The sequence below is a fragment of the Antechinus flavipes genome, chromosome 6 (genome assembly GCF_016432865.1).
Source record: "Antechinus flavipes isolate AdamAnt ecotype Samford, QLD, Australia chromosome 6, AdamAnt_v2, whole genome shotgun sequence".
In the NCBI taxonomy this organism is placed as follows: domain Eukaryota; kingdom Metazoa; phylum Chordata; class Mammalia; order Dasyuromorphia; family Dasyuridae; genus Antechinus; species Antechinus flavipes.
The window spans coordinates 210,233,788-210,250,274 of NC_067403.1; the positions used below are offsets into that span (position 1 = coordinate 210,233,788).

Consider the following 16,487-nt stretch of genomic DNA (forward strand, 5'->3'; position numbering starts at 1 on the left):
TTGATTTTGAGTAATAATATCAATAGTGAATATGATTTATTTCCTCCAGTAGCGTATCTCTGGCCGCTGGGCAGGAATCTCACATTTAGAATACCAAGTTGGTCTAAAAACTGCTTTTCATTCTCTCCTACCTCTCCCCAACTCAGCCACCATTACTGCAGAATCCACCTGCTTAGGTCTAAGGGTGAGTGTGGAGTGTGTTTTTTTTTTTTTTAATTTTTGTCTTGTGGGTTGACAAGGTCAGAGAAATCATCCCCCAGAACCAGACTCGTGGGAATGAGCCTGTCTGCCCTTAGCCAGGCCAGCCCAAAGAAAGCAGGTGGAATCTGTTGCCGAGATAGTAGTGTGGTGGAAGGTTTTGGAACTTGTGTTCTGTGGATAGAGCACTCGGAAAGCCAGGGTAGCCTCTGTACTCTGAAGGAAGGTCAGAGGGGAACCTTGAGGAAGTTGTGCCCTGAAGTAGCCCTGTCCCCCAAAGAGAAACGTAGCCCTTAGGGTGGCCTGGGGACGTGGGGGTGTGGTGGGGTCTGGGGCAGATGAGGAAGCTCTCTGCTGTGGTGGGAGATGAGGAAGCACCTGGGCCCTGGAGACTGGGGAGGCTAACGGGGCAGAGGCCAGCTGGGCTCTGGGACTGCAGCAGTGATCTCCATGCGTCCCCTCTCCTCCACTCTCACCGTCGCTACACGAGACCAGACAAGGTGTATACTACGGCAGTCCATCTTACCAGAGCTTCCTTTCTTCCTTCTCTCTTCTCTCCAACCTGCTCTTGCTAAAATAATCTCTCCTCTATTAAAATTAAGTCACTGTCCGTGGTTAGCTAAAAATCTGCAGTAGCTCCATGTTTCCTCTGGAGTAAATGTCAAAACTTGCCGAACTGACTTTCTTCTCTGTTCTGGTGGCACCCCAGCTTTTTTTCATGGTGCCCCAAACAGGAACCCTCCTGAAGGAGGGTTTAAATTTCATTTAAAATTTCTTATTTTTCATTTTTTTAGCTTTTATTTTTCAAGTATATGGAAAGATACTTTTCAACATTGAACTTTGCAAAACCTTGTGTTTCAAATTTTTCTCCCTCCCCTAGACTGCAAGCAATCCACCCTAGGTTAAACATCTAAACATATTTCCCTAATTGCTAGAGTACTTTTCTGATCTTGAAAATATTTAAGTATTTTTGTGTGTTATAGTTAATTGTGTCTTATCTTCCTTTAAGATTATAAGGTGCATGAGGGCAGAGGATGAATTTCCTTTGAGGTTCAATATTTTGCTCTTCACTCAGTAAATAATTAATGCTCATTGAATGAATGGAGGGAAGAGGCAAAAGTAGCAGTGGAGTTGATGGCACTGATTGGCAAGGCAGAGTTAGGTGATGTAGTCTTTGTACCGTATATATTTATATCTGTAATCTTTGACTGCAACACTGCAGATAGTAAAGTAGATCTTTTGGAATTATCTTCATTTTCACAGTTATCACCATGGTGATTGATTGAAATTTCCTTAGGTTATGTCAAACTTCAATTTTTGGTCAGGTGGTCCTTTAGAACTTTATTTGCCTCTACCACATACATTTATAATAAAATTTTTAGCTACGAACTTAATAAACATTTCCATATGCAAAGAATACTAAAAAGAGGGAATTGTCTATGAAACTAAACAGTTTTTTTTTCTACTACATACATTTTTGGGGGAAGGGATATAATTAAAATTTAATGTGATAATTCCCCTGCTTGTCTGTGTTCCCTTATGAACTTCCTTGTACTTTCCTTAAAAAATGATTTTTTGATGTTGGCTTTTACCCTTCACTATCAATGATTAAACATTTATTAAGTCCCTACTGTGCTAAGCATGGAGATACAAAAAGAGGCAAAAGACAGGTCCGGATGGGTAGGTCTGATTTAGTATCCAGTTGGTCCCAGATCAAGGACAGAATGAGGAGGGGGCTTGGAGTTGGGGGTCCTGTTCCTGGGTAAGTCCTTAGACTATGTTGGGAGCAAGATGCAACTGTGTGACTTTGATCCCAGGAGATGAGGTACATCTCAATACCTACCCATACTCTGGTTTGAAGTCTGTAGGTGAAGAACCAGGACAGGAATCTCAGCTCCAAAGAGAGCCTTCACTTCTGTCATTCTGAACTAGAACAGCTTTCTAGCTGCTTGATAGGGGCTGAGTTAAGCCTGTAGGAGTGTTATTCAGACCCAAAATCAGATCAGAAACTTGCAGAAACTCAGGTCAAAAAGAAAGTGATTAGATTTTTATTTTGCCTTTTTTCTTTAACATTTTTTTTCTTTATTTATTTTCTCCCAATTAAATATCAAGACAGTTTTTAGTATTTATTTTTACAAGATTTTAATGTTACAATTTTTTCTCCCTCTCTTCCTCCTTCCCTTCCTCTTCTCCTCTCTCTTCTTCCTAAGATGGTAGACAATTTGATACCAGTTATACATTTGATATCTTGTAAAACTTATTTCCAAATTAATCAAAATGTGAAAGAAGAAATAGAGATTAAAAGGGAAAAAAAGCCATGAAAGAATAAAGTAAGTGAAAAAAAGTATGCTTCCATCTGCATTCAGAGTCCATCAGTTCTTTATCTGGATGTGAATATTATTTTCCTTTGAGAGTCTTTTGTCCTTATCTTAAATTGCTGTGTTGCTGAGAAAGCTGAGTTGATGATCACACAATGCTGCTGGTATTCTGTACTGTTTGTCTGGATCTGCTTATTTCACTTTGTTTTAGTTCATATAAGTGTTACCTGGTTTTTTTGAAACTGCCTCTTCATCATTTCTTTTTGCATAATAATACTCTATTGGCTTGTCAGTCATTTCCCAATTGCTGGGCATTCCCTCAGTTTCCATTATTTTGCCACCACATAAAGGGCTGCTTTAAATATTTTTGCATATGTAGGGCCTTTTTCCTTTTTTATGATTTCTTTGGTATACAGACCTAGTAGTGGTATTAAAGGAATGCACAATTTGGTTGCCTTTTGGGAATAGTTCTAAATTGCTCTCTGGAATGGTTGGATCATTTCGCAACTCTACCAACAGTGTGTTATTAGTGTCCTAATTTTCCCATATCCTCTCTAACATTTATCATTTTTTTTCTTTTTTTTTTCATATTAGCCAATCTCACAAGTGTGAGATGATAGCTTTGATTTCTTTTTTTTCTTTATTGTTTTATTTTTTTCTAGTTATATGTATGTATTAACTTTTAAAAAAATTTAAATAATTTTTAAAATTCTTTATGAATTATATTGAGAAAGAAAAATCCGAACAAAAGGAAAAAACATGGGAAAGAAAAAAAAACAGAAAAAAGAAGTGAACATAGTATGCATTGATTTACATTTAATCTGCATAGTTCTTTTTCTGGATGCAGATGGTGTTTTCTATCCCATTTTTGGGGGGATTGCCTTGGGTGCTTTGATTTCTTCATTTGAAAATGCCTGTACATATTCTTTGACCATTTATCAATTTGGGAATGGTTTGTATTCTTATCAGTTTGACTCAGTTCTTTATATGTTTGAGAAATAAGGCCTTTATCAGAGACAAGAAATAATCTTTTCCAGCTTTCTACTTTCCTTTTAATCTTGCTGTATTGATTTGGATTGGACAAAAGCCTTTTAATTTAATATAATTAAAATTATCCATTTTGCATTTTGTAATGCTTTCTACTTGTTTGGTCATGAATCTGTAATTTACTTAATTTTTTCTTGGATGCTATAATACTTGGTGCATATGTATATCTGTTTAGTACTGATATTATTTCATTGTCTGTGACATCATTTAGCAAGATGTAATTTCCTTTAATATCTTGTTTAATTAGGTCTGTTTTTGTTTTTGCTTTGTCTGAGATCAGAATTGATATCTCTGCTTTTTAAAAAACTTTACCTGAAGCACAAAAGATTCTATTCCAACCCCTTACTTCTATTCTGTATGTGTCTTTTTGCTAGAGTATTTCTTGAAAGCAATCTATTGTAAGATTGGTTTTTGCTCCTCTCTGCTATCTGCTTCTGTTTTTTTTTTTTTTTTTTGAATTATAGCTTTTTATATTCAAAACATATGCATGGGTAATTTTTCAACACTGACCCTTGCAAAACCTTCTGTTTCAACTTTTCCCCTCCTTCCCTCCACCCCCTCCCCTAGATGGCAAGTAGTCCCATACATGTTAAATATGTTAAAGTATATGTTAAATACAATATATATATAACTATTTATATAATATGTATACATTTTTGTATATGTACACAATGTATTCAATTTCTTGTTGCACAAGAAAAATCGGATTTAGAAAGAAGGTAAAAATAACCTAAGAAGAAAAAACAAAAATTCTGCTTCTGTTTTGTGGAAGAATTTATTCCATTCCTATTCACATTTATGATTAGTAGCTATGTATTTTCCTCCATCCTATTTTTCTTCCTGTTTGTCCTTTTTCATTTACTCTTTTCTTCCTTGTCAATGTTTTGCTTCTGTCTCCTGCCTCCCCTAGTCTGCCTTCTTTTCTATTGGTTTTTTCCTCCTCTCCTTAGATTCCTCTTCTTCTATTTTCCTGTTTAATAAAATAGATTTGTGTATTCAACTCATTTTAATTTGTGCATATTATTACCTCTTTGAGCCACTACTGATGAGATTTAAGGTTCAGGCAATGCCTATTGCCTACCTGAAAACAAAGCCTCAAAGTAAAACACTCTTGGGCAAAAGTTCAGCTAGAATTCTTGGAAGAAATGAAGCAAGAATTAAAAAAAAATAAAGCTAAAATAAGATTAAAAAAAAAAAAAGCCCAAATGAATACTATAAGGAAAAATGAGAGCTATGGAAGAAAGATTTGGAAAGGAAATGAACAGTATGAAGTAGGAGGCATAAAATCCTACCGAGAACACAAACCCCTTAGAATTTAAAATGGACTAAATGGAAACTTAACACCTCTGGGAAACAACAAGAAATGGAAACTCAAAGATGAAAATATAAGATATCTCATAGCAAAAACAACTGGCCTAGGAGAAATAATTTAAGAATCATTGTATTACCTGAAATCTAGGAATTAAAAAAAGAGCCTAGATACTCTATTTTAAGAGATCTTAAAAGAAAATTGAGTAGGTAGCTGGGACAGTGGATAGAATGCCAGACCAGGAGTCAGAAAGGCTCATCTTCCTGAGTTCAAATATGGCCCCAGATATTTAGTATTTGCAAGTCACTTAAACTCTTTTTGCCTTAGTTCTTCATCTGTAGAATGAGCTGGAGGGGGAATGGCAAACCTCTCCAGTATCTTAGCCAAGAAAACCCCAAATGGGGTCACAAAGAGTTGGGCATGACTCTTAACAAATGATATATGCAATTTATGCCCACATATCCACAACCATATACAGAAATAATTTTATCTAACAGGGAAATAGTAAGGAAAGGAGACAAGGGTAGTGGAGAATAAGAGGAGAAGGTAAAGTAGGAGAAGAATTTGTTTTAACTAAGGTGGTTGGATTTTGAAGAGGAGCTTAAAAGAAAAAATAAGACAAGAATTGAACAGGCAAGTAAGAAAATGTAGAAAAAATAAAAATAAAATAAAATAAAAAAAGAATATAGAAAACTAACAAATTAAAATCCTCCCAAAATAGATTTGAAATCTTGAAAATCATAGAGGTTAACAAAATTGAAAGTTAAAAACAAAAATTGAACTAATAATTAAATAATTAAAATTTTAAAAGTTTTTTTTTTTTTTTTAAAGAAGTGGATATTGTGCTTTATTAATGCTTTGGGATTGTCTTGGGTCCTTACATTGGTGAGAATAGCTAAGTCATTCACAGTTCTTCATCAAATAATATTGTTGTTACTGTGTATAATGTTCTCCTGATTCTGTTCACTTCATTATGCATCATTTCATATAAGTCTTCCAAAGTTTTTTTTTTTTTCCTGAAATTATTCTGCTTGTTATTTCATATAGCAAAATAATAATGTCTTTACAATCATATACCACAGTTTGTATTGATGGACATCCCTTTGTTTTCAATCTCAGCCATCAGAAAAAGAGCTATTATAAAGATTTTTATATAAATGGGTCCTTTCTCTCTCTCTCTCTCTCTCTCTCTCTCTCTTTTTTTTTTTTTTTGATTGTATTTGAGATACAGATCTAGCAGTGATTTTGCTGAATGCACCATTTTATAGTCTTTTGGATAGTCTTAAAAATGACTTTCCAGAAGAGTGGAATCAGTTCACAATTTCACCAACAATGCATTAATGTCCTAGTTTTCTGACATCCCTTCTAATATCCAGTTTAGGAGGATATTTAGTGGAATGTATGCTAATGCCTACACATTAAAACAGTTTCTCAATGAATCACTGAAAAGTTGAAGGAGCAACTAGAATATCATGAATGTTTAAGATTCATTTGTGGTGAGAGTCCTGTTCACTTTAATATCTGAACTCATTGAACTCACTGAAGCTTGCCTGTCATTATAGAGCAGTAACTAATAGACTTGTTTATTTGTTCATACCAATAATTTCACAAACTAAGGTATAAGAGTAGGATTTTAGAATCCAGTCTATGGTATAATATGAATTTAATCAATCATTCAAATATACTATATATAATTATCTCTCACTGGTCCCAAGCATGGTATCTTATAGTTACTTTCAATAGACCATAGAGAGATATGAGAGGCCATATTTTAAACCTGAGTAACTCATATCAAGATTGAATCTCCATGTTTGTCTGTTGAGCTTAAACTCCATGTATATAATTCAAGAATAACCCACACATTGACTATTTTTTCTTTCTTCTGGCTTTAGAGTATCAGGAGCTAACTGTCTAGAAGGTTGGTTGTGAGGGTGTATACCCAGCTAGTTACCAGCCTTGAATATATGGCCGCCTGTTTCTTTTTTTCCTTTTTTTTTTTTTTTAATGTAATGTAATGTAATTTAATTTTAATTTTATTTTTAATCCACATTACTTTATGAATCAAATTGGGAGAGAAAAATCAGAGCAAAAGGGAAAAACTATGAGAAAGAGAAAAAAATAGAAAAAAGAAGTGAACATAGTATGTGTTGATTTATATTTAGTCTCCTTAGTTCTTTTTTGGATGGAGCGTATTTGTTTTTCGTAAAAACGATTTAGTAGGCCATTAATTTGATTAAAAAAGAAACATCCTTATTTTGCTGTGTCTGTGACCTTCAGTTTCCTCCCCTGTGAGGTGGGGATAACCCTTGCATTACCTCTCCAGCTCCTGTGTCTGCCTTAAAGTGCTCTGTAGTTGCTATGATGTCAGATCCTCCCTGACTGTTTGCAAGTACAGATCACATCCTCCCTGAGTCTTCTCTTCAACAGATACTGGCCCCACTCTTTCCCCTATTTTTTCTTTCCTAATAACAGCTTCTTGTAAAAAAAAAAAAATTACGAAGAATTGCCTCCCTTCCTCAGTATATTCCATATACTCAGTGGTTGTCGCCAGCGAGGGTAGTTTGTAGCCCCCGTAATGTCAGTACTGTATTAATATCATTGGGGCAGATCCCAAAATGTTGCTTGTTTCAGTTTAGTTTCATTCAATAAAAGCCCTGATTATAACCAAAAGAGTAAAGGCAGTTCTGCTTCAGCGTTTCCAGAGTGAGCCAGTGTATCACTAAACTTAGAGGAAAGCTATTCACAAAAGGAGCCGGGATGTGATAAAACAGTGGGAGCTTGTTTGTTATTGCTTCGCCACCTGGAGTGGAGGGTTGCCAGCTCTTCCAGCCGCAGAGGAGCAGCCAAGGTTTCCATGGCATGGTTTTAGATTGAGCAAAAATTAGTGCTTAGGTTTGAGAATTAGATGGAAAAAAAGTTTCCTGGTGACTGGAAATAGTGCTGTAAAGTTTAATGGTGCTGTCACTCACCCAAAGAAAATAAGGAATGAGAATTAAGCCTTTACATCCTTGTTAAAACGGGAACATCTAATTAGCCTCTTTCAGGGTAATTGGCTTGTTTTTCCTATTATGAAAGAACTAACCTCGAAATTGGGGATTGTCCTCCTGTGAGACTTGTTGGGAGCACCTCTGAGAGGGTCGGAGGGCAGTCACTGCCCTTAAGGACCTTTTCTGTTCTAGAGGGAGACAGCCCATATGCACAAATGCACCAGAGGAGTAACCATTGTGTGGGACCTTCTGGAGAGGTCGGGAGAGATGTGGAAGAAGGAGCCATGAGATTGGAAAAGTGATCGGCTCTGAGGGGAAATGAGCTTCAAGGATGTGAACCTGGGGAGCTGTGTGCCGAGTTTGAAGCAGAATGGTGTCCTTGGCATAAATAGGAAAATCAAGAAGGGGGTGGGTTTTGAGGAAAGATGGGGTCTGCGTCAGGCTTGCTACGTTTGGGGTGTCTGTGACACCCCAGCAGGCGGCTGGAATGGAGATCAGGAAGGAGACTCGGCTGGATAGTCAGGTCTGGGACCCGTTTGGACAGAAGTGATAACAGGAGAGTGCTCGGGAGTGTAATACGGGAGAAACTGAGGCAAGACAGAGATTAGAGAGTATTTAGTAATTTATTAAATGGGAGAGATTTACTGGGACCAAATGGATCCATGGTTTGGTCCCAGGGCTGAATGAGACTGTTGTCTCCAAGAATCCAGCAAACAATGTGAGTTCCCAATGACATATATACACAGACTCAGACTGGGGTAGACTGAGGCAGGGGTGGAGTTAGGGTGCTGAGAGCAGGATGGGACGGACTCTGACAGGGCAGGGGAGCCACAGGAGAGGGGGATGACATAATGGGGGGGCACCCGGGACATGGGGAAGGTGTTCTAAAACATAAGCTCTTTTATCCTTATCAAGTATTCTGATAAAGAGGGAGGGGAAGTTTTGCAGAACTGAACAATTATAAACTGAAGCAGAACAATTAGGGAAGCCGAGGCAGGACTGGGTCAGGATAATTAGGGAAACTGAGTCAGGACAATAAAAGAGAACTTTGGCATAACAGGAGGAGAAGGTGGCCAACAGCGTTGTGCTGCAGAGAAGGCAGGAAAGGGGAGGATCGAAACAAAATCATCAGATTTGGGGATGAAGAGCCATTTCAGTGTAGCAGTGAGGCTCGAGGCTGGAGGGAGAGCCTCTCAGGGCTGCAAAGGCCGAAGCTGGAGGGCTGCAGACGGACTTCTGTGACCGAGGACCTGGGAGAAAGCCCGGTGGGTGCCCCGGAGAAGGGTCCAGCCAGGCTGCCAGGGGCACTTGGAGCCTCCCAGGTGAAGCAGAGATTTGTGAGTCTGAAGCAATGGAGAGCCCCTGGAGCGGGGAGTAGGTGGGGTCCTGGTGGGATCTGCTCTTAGGACATTCTTGGAGCTCCGGATGGGCTCTGAGGAAGGGCCGGATCTGGGTGAGAGGTGATGAGGGCCGGACTAAGATGGCGGCCAGCTGCGCCAGTGAAGAGCAGGGCCCAGGCTGGACACCTCCCGTGGAAATGGGACTGTGACATGGAGGGAGCATTTGGGAAGGGACTCTTTAGTCTTTTGTGAAGGCTTTTAAAGTAAAGAACGGCCCTCCCTAAAGAGCTTTGCCAGTTTTCTTTCATTGCTATTTAAATGTTCCAGTAGTTTAAATGTAGTGTAACCATCCTGACCGTGGCGTGCCCCCACAATTTAACCTTCTGCAGGGGATAGAGCATGGAGAAGGGACCGGAGCTTTCCCGGTACAGGGAATCTCACTCAGCCACGACGGGTCAGAGGTGGCATTTGAACCCAGGACTGCTGACTTTGAGGCGGCTTTCTGATCCTTAGGTCCCCTCCCTTTTGCTTTCTGTGGCTCTTTTTCACCTTTTGTATTGTCAACGTGAAATGGATGAAACCTTGAGGTTTGGGAGCCCGTGATGTGGGGCCCAAAGGATGCTGGCTTTGACCCCATGAGCGGGCCCTGCCACGCGGACGGTCCGATCGTCTGTGAGCCGCAGAGCCCAGAAGTTATAGCTTGGAGACACATTCGGGAGCATTTAGTGAAGGCGAGAATTTACGCATCAGCGTCCGGAAGCAAGAATCACAGAGTTCAAGCATCGTGCAGCCCGTGCCGCCCCCCCAACCTGCCCAGAGCGCTGCTATGGGGGCACTGCGGGTCCTATGAAGCACAACCATCGTACTAAGCTTGCGTGCATCGGACAGAGATCCCAGGGCCTCCCCTCCCATTCCTTTGCTTAGATTTTTTGGGACTCGGAGAAACCAGAGACTCCCACTTACTACCTACTTTTCACACAGAGTGGGTTCAGCCTCAGTCACACCGAGGCCCGTCAGAGTCCTCAAAGGCCCAGGGCTCCCCCTGCACTGGGGCTGCCTCCTGCCGTCCTGCTCTGCGGGCCCCTGGGCCCAGCTGGCTCCGGAGGGGAGGGAGGCCGGGCCCTGGCCCAGCGCTCTCCCGCCTGCCCTGGCGTCCCCTCCCTGAGGTCGGCTGGTGGCTCCCCCGTGTGAGAGTCAGAAAGAGAAAGGTGGGCCCTGGCCCACCTCGGGAGGACTGAAGCCCCCGACGGTCCCCCGCGTGCTGCTGGCAGACACCAGCAGGAGGTGCCTTCTAGGAAGAGCATCAGCACGTCGGGAGCCGGGATGGGGAGGCCGGCCTCGGGGAGTCAGGCTTGGGGCTTGCCTTAGATTAGATGGAACCCGAGGCTCCTTCCAGCTCGCCTTTCTGTGAGTCGGGCTCTGTGTGACTGTGGGCTCGTCACTTCCTCTCCCTGCTCTCAAAGTACTTTCTATATGAAAAGCATGAGTTGAGTTAAATATGATCAGATTTAGTAATTTGCCCCAAGTCCCCCAGTAAGTAGCAGGGATGGGACCTGAGCCTGGGACACCTGTTTACTGCTATTCCTCCCTCTCCTCTCTCCTCCTCCTTCCCTCCTATTCCTCCTTCTTCTTCTCTTTCTCTTCTCTCCCCTCCCTTTCCTCTTCTTCCTCCCTTCCTCTTCCTCTTCTCCCCTCCTCTCCTCCTCTCCCTCCCCCTCCTCTCCCTCCTCCTCTGTCCTCCCCCTCCTCTTTCTCTTCCTCCTCCCCTCCCTCTCTCCTTTTCTCCTCCCCTTCCCCCTATTATCTTTTCACTTTCCTCTATTAAGGTATAGACTTAGTAAGGAACAGGGTCTGAACGGCCTTAGAACCTGGACCGACGAGGAGGAGATGTGGCCTGGCCTGGTTCCCTTAGAGCACTGTTAGCCCTCATCCTCCCTAAAACAAATGGAGGAAGAGGAATTCCACACTTGCGGGCACTTACGTGAGGGACTCGGAGCAGAACGCGTGAAAGTCTCTTGTACAAAGCCCCTCTTGCAGTTTTTGATAGTGCTGATTCTTGGCATTTCCTTACTTGTCTTGAGCCAAACTCTGGCTTCCCGGGGCTTTGGCTGTGCTAGTCTACAGGAGTCACAGAGAGCAAGGGGCTCTCTCCCCCATGGAGTTTTCGAGGTGTTTGCAAACAGGATCACATTTCTCCCGAAGCAGTCTCTTTTCAGATGAAGCCCCCCCAATTCCTTCAGCTCTTCCTCACATGATAGTTCGACACTTCCTATTATCAGAAGTCTTTCTTCTGTGATAAATTGATTAAAAGATATAAATAGGCATATCTTTCAAAGAAAGAAACCCAAGTTATAGCCATTGTGAAAATGTGTGAAGTAATTAATAAGCAAATGCAAAGGAGGCAGCTCTGGGGTTCTATTTTAGCCCATCAGATTCTCAAAGGTGATAGAAGAGAAATATGACAAATACTGGAGAGGATGTGGGCTTATGTACCATTAATGGAACTGTGAATTAGTCCATCCATTTTGGGAAGTGACTTGGAGCTGTCCTCCAAAAGTGTGACTCAGTGATATCATTCTTAGGCCCTGTATCTTAGGGAGATCAAAGAGAGAAGAAAAAGGTCCATGTGACAAAAATATTTGTTATGGCTTTTTCTGTGCTGGCATAGAACAGGGCTGCCTGTTAATTGGAGAATGGCTGAGTAAATTATGGTATATTAATGCGTTAGAGTATTATTGACTATAAAAACGATGATGGTTTCAGAGAAATCTGGGGAAGACTTATATGAATTGATACAGAGTGAAGCCAGCAGAACCAGGAGAGCTTTTTATCTGATAACAACATCCTGAAGAGAAATAACTTTGAAAGACTTAACTCTGATTAATGCAGTGACCATCCACAATAACAGAGTGCCAATAATGAAACATGTCACCTCTTGACAAAGATGATTGAGATACAGAATGAGACATACATTGTTGGACATGGTCAGTGCAGGACTTTGTTTTTGTTTTTTGTTTTTTTGACTGTTCATATTTGTTATAAGGATTTTGTTTTTATGTAATTTTTTTTTTTTTGAGGAGAAGGTTGTTGAGAGGCAAAAAAAAGGCTTGTTAATTGAAAAAACTTTATTTTAAAAATAATAATTTTTTTTATTTTCAAAATATATGCAGATAATTTTCAACATTCACCCTAGCAAAACCTTGTGTTCCAAATATTTCTCTCTCCCTTCCCCTCGCTCCTCCTACAGACAGCAAGTAATCCAGTATATATTAAACATGTACAATTTTTCTATGCATATTTCCACGTCATGCTGCACAAGAAAAATCAGATCACAAAGGAAAAAATGAAAAAGAAAACAGAAAAGCAAGCAAACAACAAGAAGAAAGGTGAAAATGATATGTTATGATCTATATTCAGTTTCTTTCTGGATGCAGATGGTTCTCTCCATCACAAGTCCGTTAGGATTGGCCTGAATCACTTTGCTCTTGAAAACAGCCACGTCCATCAGAACTGATCATCACATAACCTTGTTGCCACTGTGTACAATGTTCTCTTGGTTCTATTCACGTCACTCAGCATCAGTTCATGTCTTCTCTAATGTAGCGCCATGCTGGTCTAGGGGTGCCGTTGGGAAGTGACGATATTGTAAGAAATAAAAAAGCATCAGTAAAATGTTGATTTAAAAATGCTTTGCCATCTTTGGTTCTGTAGTAATTGCATTTTCTGTTTGGCTGTAGACATATACGTGTATGTATCTATCTCACACTTTCATTTGTCAGATTTTGTTGTCTCGGACTCCTCGTTTTTCTAGTTTAGGGATAGCACAGTGCTGAGTGCATATACTGAATTTTACATGATGTGAGGCTAATTTGGGGTTGAAAACTTGCCTTCACAGTTATACTTTTAAAGTGTCAAGCCATCCTGAGAGAGCGATGCACCAGGTAAGTCTGTCTCCTCACCTGCCCCTCCTGTAAGCTCTAAAGGAGCCAGCCCATGACCCTGAACCCAACAGCCTTGGGATGGTAGTGTTCCCCAGACCATCTGTTGTCCCAGCCCTGCTGTTGTCCCAGACCCCAGAGCCATCACTGAGGGCAGCAATCACAGAGAAAGGGCCAGCCTTCTTTACCAATACTCTCACCTGAACTCGTCCTTCTAGGCCTGCCCTCGTAGCCATAAGGCCGCCAGACAGCTCTCGTGTCACCTCCCTGGGAGGATGCTCCCACAGGATCCTTCCATGGTCCTCGTGCTCCCGGGAGCCATCCCTGGGGAGATGAGATTGGACAACTCCCCCTGCAGATGCTGCGGCCTGCTCCCATGGCAGCTACATCTGTCAGGGGCACAGGAGCATTCCTTTACATTCATCCCACAAATTGTTTATCACTTACTTTGTTTTCAATTTTATTATTACCATAAAAAATGCTGCTAAGATATTTTGTTATTATGAGCCCTTTTCTTTCTTTTCTGGTGTTATGCCAATAGTAGAATTGTTTGGTCAAAGAGTATGAACAGTTTGGAACAATGCAAGAAAAATGACTGGATTTGTTTTCCGTAACTTTTGGACTAATTCACAATGCTATTAGAGTATGTTTAGTGTCCCTATTCTTCAGTAGCTACTCCAGTATTGATTATTTCTGATTTTTATCTTTGCCATTTTGAGGGGCAAGAAGTAAAATGTTTCTTTTGTTAATGATTTGGATTATTCATTCAGACAGTTGTTGGTCACTTTAAATCTTCTTTTGGTAACTTGTTTGTATCCTTTGGCCATTTAAGAGAATAGGCTTATATTTGTGTTAGTTCCTTGAGTAATTTGGTTATCTGACTTTTTTTTTTCAATTTTTGATGCAAAAAATTAAGGATTTATCTTTATTCTATCTGCAATAATTATGTTTATGCAAAAACTTTTAAATTTTAGGTAATTTAGATTGTTTATTTTTTACAGTCATCTCTTTTTCATTTGGTTAAAAATCTTCCCTGCCACTATTATTATGAAACAATTCTTTTTTTTAATTTAATGATGTGAATATTTAATATTTTGGTCACATATGCATTTGGAACTTATTGTGATATGGTCTTTGAACTTATTTATGTTTTCCCTAGGAATTTTGAGCCAATTTGGGCTACTTTCCATTTTTTGAATTAACTTCTTTGCCTTTCTGTTTCTGGGCCTTGGCCCATGAAGCCATTCCACCCCTCCATCTATATTTATCGCAACGTTCCCTACCTCCGAGGCCAGTTCAGATGGGGCCTCCTCTGAAGCCTTTCCTGGTCCTCTTGACCAGGAGCAATTTTGGTCTGCAGCCCCTTCTGTTCTCCGTAGACACTGCACATTCCCAGAGTGGAAATGCCTTTCTCTAGTAGGCAGTCATGGAGTTGGGAGGGACTTTTGAAGTCATCTACAATCCAGAGTGATTAAGAAAATTTATTGGTTTTTCTAAAACATGACTTTAGGCCAATGGGGCTGTGAAGGGGCAGTTAGTTCAGTAGGATCAATGTTTTATATGAATGAATGATGTTATGGGGGGTAGAGGAGACTGTTGCCTCACATTACATTGGGGGTTTGGCTGTTTCACAGTGGAATATCTCACACATTTTGTACAATCTCAGTCACAGTGCCAGTACTGGGATATATAGTTGCACTTATTTTTGGCTGTCCTTATAGTGGTTTTTAATGTTTTGTACTTTTCCTTTGTTTATAGGTTCAAGGAAACTTTGACAAGATTGAGTTTAATAGGATGTGTTGGACGCTTTGTGTCAAAAAAAACCTCACCAAAAGTCCTTTGTTCATCAGTGAAGAAGATTCATTTAAAGTGTGGGTTATTTTCAACTTTTTATCTGAGGATAAATACCCATTAATTATTGTGCCTGAAGAGGTAAGGAGTAATTTTGAAAAACATGTTTAAATGAGTTTTCTTATTGTGGTAGAATAATAGACTGTTGTATGTGGAATGGTAATTTCACAGCCAAGGAAATCGAGTATTCAGAGGTTAAATCAATTGCTTCAGGTCACCTAGCAAGTTTAGTGGTAGAACCCAGCTGTCTTGACTCAGGCCCAACTTTTATTTTATTTTATTTTTTTAGAATTTTAACTGGGATATTTTGGTAAACTCAAATGAGAAACATTGAGGCTTAAAATGGATATTGGGAGAAAGTCTCTGACTAGAGTTTATTGGGAAGACATGCAGTATTTAGTCAGCATCTGCCTCATATAATTGCAGATAGCCTTTCCTTGGAGAAGGCCAAAATGGAATGCTGTGGGAAAGCTAAATTCTTCTGTAGGTTGGCAAACAGGGTGGAATGCTTTTTCTTCCTCTCCTAAATTGCTGCAATTATAGAAAATTCCATTTCTGATGCCCAAAATGTCTTTCTGCAAAACAAGGCATATTTAGCAGACATAGCTTTCTGCCTACTTATCTGTTGACTGTGTTGGACAGAAGTCAGGGAGGATTATCAGAAATTTCTTTTGAGGCTGTCTCAATCTATTGAGTAAAGGTCTATTACAGAGTGGTTTGAGTTCTAGGATGATAGTTTGCTGAAACATGTACTGTAAAGAGAAGCTTTGTTGCTTAGTGGACAGACAGCTGGCCTTGATCCATAAAGACCTGCTCACACACACTAGCGTGTGCGGCTCTGGCTAAGTCACTTAACTTGTCGGTGCTGCTCTGGGCCAAGGTACAAATCCAGACAGAAATGGGGGCCACTGACCTGCGCCGAAGGATCCTCCCGGCCCATAGAGTGACTCGGGAAACCCCGTGTCGGTGTTGTCTGTGTCGAGATGCATGTCTGTTTATTTTGTTAAGTATTTCCCGATCACATTAGAATCTGGTTTGGGGCACTTGGAGTGTTTCGCCCCGTGAGATGGCCAGGGTCCGACATCTCTGTTTGAGCGTCTGTCGTTGCCTCCTCTCCCAGGGAAGTCATAAAATGTCACGACTGTTTTCTGTGCCTCAAAGGTAGGACAGTGGTAGTTCTGTCCAGGAAGTTCTGGGCCATTTTCCTTCTTCCTGACAGAATGGAGAAGAGCATCAGGTTTTCCCAAGTGTCTCCCGATGCTGTCGTGCTAGAACGACTATGTGGCTCTGAGAGATTCCACGCCCCTTTATGACTTGTCTTTTTGAGGCACTTTCCAGTCGAAAACACTTGGGAGGATGAAGTCTTTTTGTTGTCCCCTGGAGCCAGGAACATGAGAGCGCCAGCATGAACGGCCCTCCCAGCACTGTCCCTGTTCTTAGTCCGAGACCTCGATGGAAGTCGCTTTAGAGGCCCATCCAGCCTGCTTTGATGTGAGGAA

The 16,487-nt window shown here is 40.7% G+C and overlaps 1 protein-coding gene across 1 annotated transcript in view; it reads left to right on the forward strand.

The window, feature by feature from the left end:
* SWAP70 (switching B cell complex subunit SWAP70) overlaps positions 1-16,487 on the forward strand; it is a 78,312-nt gene that overhangs the window by 17,905 nt on the left and 43,920 nt on the right. Inside the window, exon 3 of the mRNA XM_051967662.1 lies at positions 14,896-15,069. Coding sequence (XP_051823622.1) covers positions 14,896-15,069 — 174 coding nt within the window. The remainder of the gene's footprint in view (positions 1-14,895; positions 15,070-16,487) is intronic.